At 38.8% G+C, this 11,925-nt stretch overlaps 1 protein-coding gene across 2 annotated transcripts in view; it reads right to left on the bottom strand.

Moving 5' to 3' along the window:
- Positions 1 to 11,685, bottom strand: part of SLK (STE20 like kinase) — a 57,959-nt gene extending 46,274 nt beyond the window's left edge. The window contains exon 1 of one of the 2 annotated variants that reach the window (XM_045803046.2): positions 10,889 to 11,685. In XM_045803046.2, coding sequence (XP_045659002.2) covers positions 10,889 to 11,038 — 150 coding nt within the window. In that variant the 5' untranslated portion in view covers positions 11,039 to 11,685. The remainder of the gene's footprint in view (positions 1 to 10,888) is intronic. The other variant, XM_087862732.1, reaches the window with a different exon arrangement.
- Positions 11,686 to 11,925: the final 240 nt, after the last annotated feature.

The following is an 11,925-nucleotide window of genomic DNA, read 5'->3' on the forward strand; positions in this document are numbered from 1 at the left end:
CTACAAATAAATTTTAACAAGCAGACAAATTCACAAATACAGAATCTGCAAATAATGAGGATTGACTATATATGCTCTTTCTAAAATTTCTACAAAATAGTACAGAAATCCTCTCTTAAAAAATCATTTTCATGTTATTTTCTCAATTCTGCAGAAGTAAAATGCATATACTTTATATTCTCTTTATATTTCAAAACACTATTTTATTTATAGTGTTCTGGTTATTTATTTAAAACTTGGTCATTGATCAGTCAAGATAACCACCAACAAAATGATGTCAATAATAAGTTAACATTGGCTCAGTCTGCACTTTCCAAAATGTTTTACCAATTCTCAGATCACACAGTCTTCCCACTTATTTCAAGGACTTGCTGACTCTGAGGAGCATGAATAAACTAAAACATAATTGACAACTGTGTGATAGATAAGCTGATGAAATTTGCACAGATCCCATAGTTGAAAAGATGGAAAACTGACAACACAAAAAGACAGCTGCAAAAAAAAAAAAAAATTTAAAAGACAAAGATGTACTACTTCTGAAAATTCATTCAAGAAAAATAAAGGTGTTTAGATGGTAAAGAAGGTCATTCCCACACAAATATTCTCAACACTAAAATTATAAAGGACCAAAATGCACAGCTGTTAAGGTAAGAAACTTACCATGAATTTTGCAAGGAAAGAAAAAAGAAAACCAGCATGTTAAAGTTATTTTTTAAAGTCCAAAGTTTCAGCTATCTCTTTAAAACATAAATGTATATGTGCTAGGAATGTGGACTTCATGTGGTACTAAATACAAAGCATAATATTTAATAAATGCCAAATAACTTTAACAGTACAGTACAGATATATTTACCCGCCTGAAAGGAGACTTTCTCCTTTCATAGAAAAAGAGAAAAAAAAAAGTGAATGAATATATGGAGGGAGAAAAAAAAAGTGAAAAGGAGAACTGTTAAATGAAATAAAATAATGGTGCAGAGTATTTAAAAGTATGATCCAGAATATGGGGGTCCATTTGTGACAACACAGATGGGCCTTGAAGGCATTATGCTAAGTGAAGTCAGACAGATAAAGACAAATACCATATAATCTCACTTACATGCAGAATCTAAAAACAAAAAACCAAGCTCTTAGATACACACAACAGACTGGTGATTGCCAGACGCAGGGGTAAGGGGTGGGAGAATGGGTAAAGGAGGTCAAAAGTACCAAACTACCAGTTATAAAATAAGTAATTCATGGTGATGGAATATATCGCATGGTGACTATAGTTAACAATGTCGTACTGCATAATTATTAATTTTTTAAGATTGTATTTATTTATCTGACAGAGAGAGACAGCACAAGCACGGGGAACAGCAGAGGGAGAGGGAGAAGCAGGCTCCCTGACGCAGGGCCCGATCCCAGGACCCTGGGATCAGGACCAGAACTGAAGGCAGACGCTTAACTGACTGAGCCACCCAGGTGCCCCTGCACTGCATATTTAAAGTTGCTAAGAGACTAGATCTCAAAAGTTCTCATCACAAGAAAAAAAAATTTTTTATAACTATGTAAGGTGACGAATGTTAACTAGACTTACTGTGATCACTTTACAATATATACACGTATGGAATAATTGTGCTGTACACCTGAAACTAATATAATGTTATATGTCAATTATACTGCAATTTAAAATTTTTAATAATAAAAGTATGACCCCTTACTTTATTATGAAAATTCAAACCTACAAAGAAAGTGAATGAACTGAACAGAGAATGCTCATATACCTATACCCCTCACCAAGAGTCACCAATTATTAACATTTTGTCACATCTGGTACTCTTGCTTTCATACACACACACAAGCATACGTACACATACATTTTACATAGAGATACGTACACATAAACATACATATACAGGCATTTCTTTTTTACTATACCATCTGGAAAGAAAGCTCCACTTCAATTCCCAAAACTTCAGCATGTGTCCACCAAAAACAAAGATATTCTCCAACATAACCTCAATTATCATCCCCAAGGAATTTTAACATTGATATAATATCTAATATGTACTCTATATTCAAATGTCCTCAAATGTCTTTATTCTTTTTAAAGATTTATTTATTTATTTATTTTAAAGAGAGAGAGAAGGAGTGAGAAAGAGCACGCATGAGGGGTGGGGCAGAGGGAGAGAATCTTTCAGAACCCCCACCGAGGGGAGAGCCCAATGACAGGGGGCTTGACTCCACGACCCACAAGATTATGACTTGAGCTGAAACCAAGTCGGACACTCAACTGACTGAGAAACCCAGGTGTCTCTCCTCAAATGTCTTTTAAAAATCCTGTATTGCTTACTTTTTTAAAAAAGATTTATTTGAGAAAGAGAGTGAGCGAGAGAGAGAGCACAAGCAGGGGCAGAAGGAGAAACAGACTCCCCTGCTGAGCAGGGAGTCCAATGCAGAGCTGGATACCAGGACCCAGGGATTGTGACCTGGGCCGAAGGCAGGCACTTAACCGACTGAGCCACCCAGGCACCCCTATTGCTTATATTTTTAAAAGCCCAAACCATTTATCTGTAGAATGTCCCATTATCTGGATTTGTCTGACTGTTCTTTATATTAGATTCAAGTTAACTATTTTTGACAAGAATACTACATTAGGAGATTCTATATTTCCCATCGAATTATATCAGAAAACACATAATGACAGTTTGTCCTGTTATTGGTGATTAACCTTATTTGACCACTTGAGACAGTACCCACCAGATCTTTCTACTGTAAAAAGTACCCTTATAGGGTAATACTTTCAAACCACGTATATAAATCTTATTTCTCCAAAACTTTTCACACAATGATCTTAGCATCTATCAATAATCTTTGCCTGAATTATTACAGTATGGTTGCAAAATAGTGGTTTTTCTAATTTTATCAATCTGTATGTATTAACTACCATTCTTCTATTAAGTTTACTATTTTGTCATTGATATTTTTGTTCAAACTACCCTGTCTTGGCCTGTCCCCATTAGTTTTTGAGCATGTCCTTGATTTCTGGCATATTCCAGGCTCCTTTGGGAAAAAAAAGGCCTAGTGGGAAGGCTTTCATTTTTCAATTTTATCATTTCTGTACTTTCCTACCCTAGACCTGGATGAGCCATTTCAATGAGCTCTGGTTCTTTTTAGTGGGGAATGGTATTTAGAAGCCAAGAGCTGGGAATACTATAGTATAATTATTTGTAGGCCATTTCAGGGAGAACGGAAATGTGTGTGTATATATATGTGTGTGTATATTTACTATCACAAGTTCAAATTGAAACTGCTAATTCAAAAATCAACATCACAGGGTTCTTCCTCATCTTTTCCCTATACCAAGTTTCTAACTCCTTTCTCCCAGAATTTCAACCCTAGCTTTTAAAACATCAATATATCAACTCATTTGCTCTATCCTATAATATATGCAAAGGTAGTTTCAGAATTATATTAATATAACTACAAGTAACAAACCTATTTAACAAGAATTCTTTCCCATTTGAGAAAAAGAACTGGTGGGAAGGCTTTCATTTTTTAATTTTATCATTTTTGTACTGCTCAAAAATCTAACCATATTAATAACCCCTTGAGTTTTTAAAAAACTGCTAACAAGAGTTACCTGGATGGTAAAATTATTTATATATATTCTTTATACTTTGCTATATTTTCAAAACAATAGCATTTAAATTTCTGGAAATGATAAAATATACATTTTTGGTTTTGGGGGTACAAATAGAACCTCCTATCAATCCACAGAGAAAATTAAATTCCAGATGAATTAAAAGTATACATTCTTCTTGACTTAATAGTTCTGTTATAAAGAATTTTAAATATTTACCTAATTTTTGGGTAGGGAAGGTTTCTCTAAGCATGAAAGCAAAGAAAAAACAACAACAAAGTAACTCATTGACAGATTTTGTAGAATAAAGACTACTATATGTCTTTATATCAAAAGAGCAGCATAAACTAAGGTAATTATAAACTAACTGCAGCATTTATGATAAAGTGTTCGTTTCCACAGCACATAAAAAGTACTTTCAAGGGCACCTGGGTGGCTTAGTTGGTTAAGTGTCTGCCTTCAATTCAGCTCAGATCACTATCCCGGGGTCCTGGGCCCCTGATTTGGGAATCCCTGCTCAGCAGGGAGTCTGTTTGTCCCTCTCCCTCTGCCTCTCCCCCCAGTCACAACCCCCCAAATAAATGAAATCTTAAAAATAATAATAATAAAGTACATTCAAATCAAGAAGAAAACACTCTATTAGAATATGGATAATTAGATTATTTTTTAAAATGTGTAATCTCTCCAGAAATCAAAGAAATGTAAAATGAAATAAACTGATACTTTCGCCCACTGAAAAAGCAAATACCTTTTTTTAAAGAACAAGAACTAGCAATGAATTCAGGTTAAGGAACAAAGGCACAGAAATAGACCACTGTTGGGTTGTCTTAACAGGTGGAGCTCATGTACATATTAAATAATCTGGAAACATATACATGAAACTGATAATAACAGATACAACTATGGATATAAAAGAAGGAACAGTAATTGGAGTAATGGTCAAGACTAACTTTATTTCTAATAAGTTAATTTTTACAATAAATAGACATTCTTTAATTATTTGTATAATTAAAAATTAATTGAAAAATAAATTTGCACAACCCTTCTAGGTAAGCATTAATAAATGATCTTCATTTTGCCTTAACAATTCTACTTCTAGGAATTTGTCCTAAATAATAATATATACCATGTATATGGACATTTGATATATGATGGAGGCACTGCAAAGCAATAAGGAAAGGATGGTCTTTTCAGTAAATGGTGCCAGTCTAACTGGATATCTATACAGAAGAAATGAAACTGTTGAGCAAAAGAAGCTAGATACAAAAGAACACATATGATTACATTTCTATGAAGTTCAAAACACACCAATAACTTTCAGTAGTCTAGGTAAGAAGTAATGACAGTTTTGACTAGTACTGCAACAGTAAAGAAAGAAGATAATTCAAGAAATATTTAGGAGCGCCTGGGTGGCGCAGTCGTTAAGCGTCTGCCTTCGGCTCAGGGCGTGATCCCAGTGTTCTGGGATCGAGCCCCACATCAGGCTCCTCCACTAGGAGCCTGCTTCTTCCTCTCCCACTCCCCCTGCTTGTGTTCCCTCTCTCGCTGGCTGTCTCTGTCAAATAAATTTTAAAAATCTTTAAGAAAAAAAAAAAGAAATATTTAATAGGTAGAATTAAAAGGCCTTGGTAATTACACTGGGTTTGGTGGGTAAGGAAGCAGGAGGTGTTAAGAATGACCTCCAGGTCTCTGGCCTACATAAATGGCAGGCAGAGATGTCAATTACTGAATGGAGAACATAAGAGAAGCAAATATGGAGCTGACATCAAGAGTTCAATCAGTTCATGTTTTGGACTTGTTGTTTAAGAAAACTGTGAGAGATCTAAGTGGAAATCTCTAATAGATACTTGGATGCATGTGTCTGGAATTCAAAAGGGAGATCTTGGAGTAGAGACATAAATTACATTTAGATGATAACTGAAGCCATGGGAGAAGATGGACTCTCATAGGAAAAGAAAAAGAAAACAGGGCCTACACCCAAGTCCTGTGGAATCCCAACACTTAAAAGTCAAAAAAGGAAGAAAAGCCAGCAAAAGTCTGAGGAGTGGACACAGAAATGGGAAAAATATCAAGAGTGTGGTGATCTAAAAACTAAAAGATGAGCTTTTTAAAGAAAAGGATTGGTCAAATGTCTCAAATGCTGCTGAGAATACAAGTATGGTATAAGTAACCACTGAATTTAGAAACATGGGAAATCCTGAGACCATAGCAAGAACCATTACCTAGGGGGTTGGTCCAAATAAATAATACATAAAAATGTCACAGAACCAAAGGATACAGGTTTTTGGATTGAAAGGACTAACGAAGAGGCCAGCAAAATGAAAAGCACAGGGAAAGCCTGTATCAAAGTACATCACCATGAACAGGGAGGGGATTAAAAGAAATCTCAAAAGCTATGAAAAGAAAAAGATCACAAAGAATCACAAAATAAAACGGCATGGGACTCTTTTTTTTTTAAGATTTTATTTATTTGTCAGAGAGAGAGAGAAAGCACAAGCATGGGGAGGGGCAGAGGGAAAGGGAGGAGCAGAAGGAGAGGGAGATGCAGGCTCCCCACTGAGCAGGGAGCCCGATGCAGGACTCAATCCCAGGACCCCGGGATCATGACCTGAGCTGAAGGCAGATGCTTAACTGACTGAGCCACCCAAGTGCCCCAGAAAAACTTATTTTTGAACTAGAATTCTATAACCAAACTATACATCAAATGTGACATTAATAAAGATGTATTCAGACAGGCAAGGTTTTTAAAAAATGTTACCCTCCATGGATCCTTTCTCAGAAGACTTACTGAAGACTGTACACAACCAAAGTACGTAGGAAACTCCAACAGGAAATCCAAGCATTTAAGACACTCTTGAAGCACCTGGGTGGCTCAAGTGGTTGAGTGACTCTTGATTTCAGCTCAGGTCATGATCTCAGTGTTGTGAGATTCGGCTATGTCAGGCTCTGCGCTCAGCGGGGAGTCTGCCTGAGATTCTCTTCCTCCCTCTGCCCGTTTCCACATTCATGCTCTGTCTCTTGCCCTCTCTCTTTCTGTCTCTCTCTCCCCCGAATAAATGAATCTAAAAAAAAAAAAAGACACTCTGGAAGCAGTTTGAGCTCCCAAAAGTTGTAGGGAGAAAAATTATAATCCATTATTGAGAAATACTAAAAAAGACCTAGAGGTAAAACATATGCATAAGTAGGAAGACTCAATATCAGAGATGTTAATTTTCTCAAAATTGATTTATAAATTCAATAAAATCTCTCCAAAAAAACACAGTAGGGTTTTGTGGAACTTAAGCTAATTCTACAATGTACTCACAAGCACTAAAAGCCAAGGATATACTAGATACTGTTGATGAAGAACATGGGGAAGCTCTAGCAGAGATTTATTTTAATGCCTTCCTAATAAAGAAAGTGAGAAACTGGTATGGGAACAGAAACAGATCAATGGAAGAGAATCAAGATCACAGAAACAGATATGTTATATAATAGACAGGACCCTGTAAAGTAGTGAGAAAAAAGTTTACCCCCAATGATGGGTTCTGGGATAACTGGGCATTCAGATGACGAAAAAAATAAAATTAGACCCCTACCTCAAACCATTTACAAAAACCTATTCTAGGTGGATTGGAAATCTAACTGTTAAAGGCAAAATCATAAAGATTTTAGAAGATAATATAAGGGGTTATCTTCATGATCTCAGGTTAGGAAATAATTTCTTAAACACAATGCAAAAAGTATTAACCGAAAGGAAGAAACTGACAAATTGCACCACATTAAACGCAGGAACTTCCTGCTCATAAAAAGACACCACAAGGAAAATGAAAAGACAAGTCACAAAATGAGAATATATTTAGTAAATGGTTAAAATCCAGAATACACTACAAATAAACAAGAAAAGGACATCCAATAAGAACATGAATAAAAAACTTGAACACAAAAGAAGAAATCCAAATTACCAATAAATTTATAAAAGAATTACTTAGTAGTCAGAGAAAGATGAATTAAAACCATAATGAAAAACATAAATATCAGATTGCAAAAAATTTAAAATTCTGACAATACCAAATGTTGGAAGGAAGATGCAGGGCAAGGAAATTCTCATACACTCCTAGTGAGAACGTAAATTGATATAGTTTGGTATCACTAGTGAAATTAAAGTTACACTACTCTAACCCAGTAATTCTACTCCTGAGTTAAGTCTTAGCGAAACTTATGCATAAATACACCAGAACTGTGTATAACAGCCCAAAACTGGAAATGAATGATATATCCATTATAGTACAATAGCAAATAATGGTTATATAATCATGAAATGGAATTCCATGCAACTATGAAAATAAACTACAGCTCTAGGTGATAAACATGAACCTCACATACATATTTCACTATTTTTTTTTTAAAGTCACATGGACGTCAGGGCCATAAAATCACTTTCATCCAGCACATAGTCAGGAATTCAGCTTCTATTCAATACATGATTTTATGTCATTCTTTTTTTGTTAAAAGCAACAAAAATTCAAACATAAAAAAACGTGAGAGATACTACCTATCTTCGTTCATAAGTCAAATAAAACTACATTTGAAAGAGAAAATGTAATAGTGAAGATTTTTCAGGCAAGAAAGTAACTGTTACAGAGTTGTATAGTGCTGAACCAGTGGAAGGAATACAACTGTATGACAGAAAAATGTTTCAAATAAACTAAATATGTACATGAGATGATTGCTTATTTACCATTTAATCTTTGTTAACAATTACTAATTTTCACAAATGATAGAATCAACTTTAGAAACAGTTTTCTACTGCATAATACTACATACAATATTAAGGTTTGCTAGCTTGTTCCTCCACAACGAGGAAGTTTATATATTTAAAATTTCTAGAGATCTTGGAGAACAAAAAAACTTTTAGGAAAAAGGCTAAATAGGCCAAGTCAGCTTAAATTTCAAATTTTCTTTAAAAAAAAAATCTCAGAGCCCATTTCTTGGAAGCACAGAATAGTGAAATGAAAAAGTAAAATGCAAAGAACTCATACTCTTCAAATACCACCCTAAAATAGTCATCAAGCTCACAAATATTATCTTTGACACAATTTTATATTATTCAAATTCTCAATTGATGTTTCACTATAGGAAGATATGTTACATTTTGCAGAAAATGTCATTAAAAAATGAAATCTCCACAATCTGCCTGTGCCATGGGAAAACAAGAAATGGTTTACTGTCTTCGTAGGCCCCTTTTCCTGTCCCATCCCATACTCTGCTTCTGAGCTCTAAATGTAATAGCAGTAATTTCTACCTCTCGCTGAGCCCTTTCCACATGCCTTACATTTATTCCTTTAATTCTCACACACTGAGGAGCAAGTCTTACTGATGAGAAAAGTGAGACATGGAACAGTTAAGTGACTTGTCCAAGGTCATGGGCTGCTATTGAGAGAGCCCAGATATAGACCAACTCCAGAGCCAGGGTCTTAATACTATACTGTTTCTATTTGATAAAACATTTATACCATGAAAACTGTCCACAATCACCTACCGACTTCTAACTAATGGATTCCAGATGCCCTGAGGATTATTTTTGCCTTTCTTAGATAACTGCATACTCACAGTATGATAATGAGTGAAGGAATCTAAACAAATGTTTAGGGAAATGAAGAATTTTCCAGCTAAGAAAACGAGGATCCAGAGAAGTTAAGTGTTCTGTTGAAGACCACAAAGCTCGTTTGTGACCGCCAGCACTAAAAGACAATTCTTGACTCCCAAAAGTGATCTTCCCACAGCACTAAAAGCTCTTCCTACCTTACACTGTACTGTAAGCTCTTGTGGCAACCCATACTCTACCCTCCACACAAACTGAAGTTTATTTTGCCAACTTTGACAGCATAGGATAGTTTCAAAATCATTCACATGCAGGTAACAAACATTCTTTCAATTCAATAAATATAGACAGAGATGCACTATGTGCTCAGGCAACAGATGAACCCAAATGTGTATCACAATTCCGCCCCTAGTTTTACCATTAACTACAATATGTAACAAGTGCTATAGCAGCCATGTGACAGTGTTTTGAAAGCACACAGAGAGGAGTGGCTATCAGAACCTGAGTGAAAAAATGAGAACTGGGACTGGGAGCTGTGAGATGCATTTGAGGCAGGGCAAAGGCAAAAGTGTGACGATACTTAGGAGAAAAATGCTATCATTTCCATGAACGGACATTAAATGAGAAACAATAGTAAATACAGGGTGGGAAGACTAGAGTTCAAATCTAGACTGTGACTTATGTGACTTTGAAAGTTTTCTGAGTCTCAGTGTCCTCATCTGTGAAATGTAGATAACCTGCCTACCTCATGGCTTGGAGGCCGGGGGGGGGGGGGCGGTTATGTGAAAGTGACTCAAAAACTGCAAAATCCTGTATAAACATAAGCTATTTATGTTTGCACTTCTAGGCAACCCTGTGGGTCCTTCCCCCCTGAACTGTGGCTCATAAAAACCTCACCCTTCAGGATGAAAATATTTCAATGACATCATTCATATATTGCTTATGAAATAATAAACAGTTAACATTAATCCTTCACGTTGAAACATCAAGACTCTAGTGAAATATATATAAAAACATGTCTGCATATATGGGTATTTTTTTAAATTTCTTAAGCACTCGTATAGACTTATAGTCAATGCTTGCTGTAATCATATTTACCAGATGCAGGTTTTCTTCTGGAAAGTTTCTATCAGAAATTCCATTCCGTTTTATAGTATGTTGTCAAGCAACCAATTGAAGACTAGCCTGCAAGCAGCAATCACTTTCCTCTCATCCCAGAAGCCTGGTTATGTATTAGCTATAGATAAAACCAAATACATGCCCTGGATCCTCAAAACGGAATTGCTTTAGTACACGCATACATAAATGAATGCAAACAGCTAGTAGACAAATATAAATCCACTGAAAAGCATACTGAGTTTGATTTTAAAAACCAGACCCCTCCTTTAAATTAAAGAACACCCTCATTTCCTTTAAAGTTTGACAGAGGAGACTCTATAACCCCGTCTCCCTTTAGCTATCAGTCTAAACTACATTCAGGCCCCATTTTGTTCAACCTTATACTCTACGGTCTTAGTTACTCCTTGGATGATAACCTAAATAAAGTTCTAACGTACCTTTACGAAGTCAAAAGAAGGGACAAGAGACGGGAAAGGGACAAGGGGAGCGAGAAATTCTCTTGCCACTCCGGACCAGTGGCTGTTATATCTTACAAGTGCAACTTCCCGTTTTCTCCTTCTTACCTTGTACACTTTCCCAAAGGCTCCGTCCCCCAATTCTCCTATAATTTCCCAAAACTCCTCGGGGTTCAGATCCCTCTTCACATGCTCGTATTGCTTCTTCTTCTTCTCGCTCCCCAACTTGAAGATCTTACGGAAATTGAAGAAGGACATTTTTCCTCCCCGCAGAGTTCCTTGCACTTAAGGACTAAAAGCAACAATAAAAGGCAAAGTTTCTCCTCCCTCTTCTCCGCGCGAGCCCGGAGGGCGGATGGCGACGGCGGGCGGCGACGGCGGACGCGGGCTTTCCCGGCTCCCGCCGCTCCGGCCGGGCTGTGCCCGGGGAGGGCGGGGCGCGACTCGGGCTCCGGCCCTCGGGGCGCGGGGGGGGCGGCGGTTGCGGGCTGCACGGGCGGCCCCTCCGCAGAGCCCAGCCCGCGGGCCGCGCGGGTGGGCGCCGCGCGCCCGGCCGGCCCTCAGGGGGCGGCACCTGCCCGGACGCTAGTCCCCACCCGGCCCGGCCCGACGGGTCCGAGCGGTCCGGACGTCCGCGGCCGCCGCGGCTTAGGCCCGTGTCACGGCGAGTCTCCTGGGGCGGCGGCCACTCCGGGCGAGGGACGCGGCCAGCGGCCCCTGAAGCAGGCAGTCGACAGGCCGAGCTCTCCCGCCTCGGGTCGCGAGCCTAGGGTCTCCTCCGCAGCCGTCTGCTCCCGCGGCGCGAGGCCCGCGCGTCCCTTCGGCTCTGAGGCGCCGCCGCCGCCTCGCTCGCTCCCCAGCCCACACAGCCTCGTCCTGGAGCGCGCGCAGACGCCGACGCCGCAACGCGCCCGCGCTCCCTCGGCCGCGCGCCCCTATCACCGCGCGCTCGCGTGGGGGCGTCCCCTCTGGCCCCGCGCACGCGCGTTGAGCTCCGCTTGCCGGCGGCCGGGAGGGGCTTGCAGGCAGCCTGGAGAGGCGTGCGCTATGCGCGCCAGAGCTCTTCGGTGCTTGACGGTCGCTCCCGGTTTGCCCTCCAAGCCTCAAATCTTTGTCAGCGCACCACTCTGGTGGCGTTGCCGGAT

The sequence above is a fragment of the Ursus americanus genome, chromosome 6 (assembly GCF_024610735.1).
Source record: "Ursus americanus isolate L20-20 chromosome 6, mUrsAme1.1.p, whole genome shotgun sequence".
NCBI lineage: Eukaryota > Metazoa > Chordata > Mammalia > Carnivora > Ursidae > Ursus > Ursus americanus.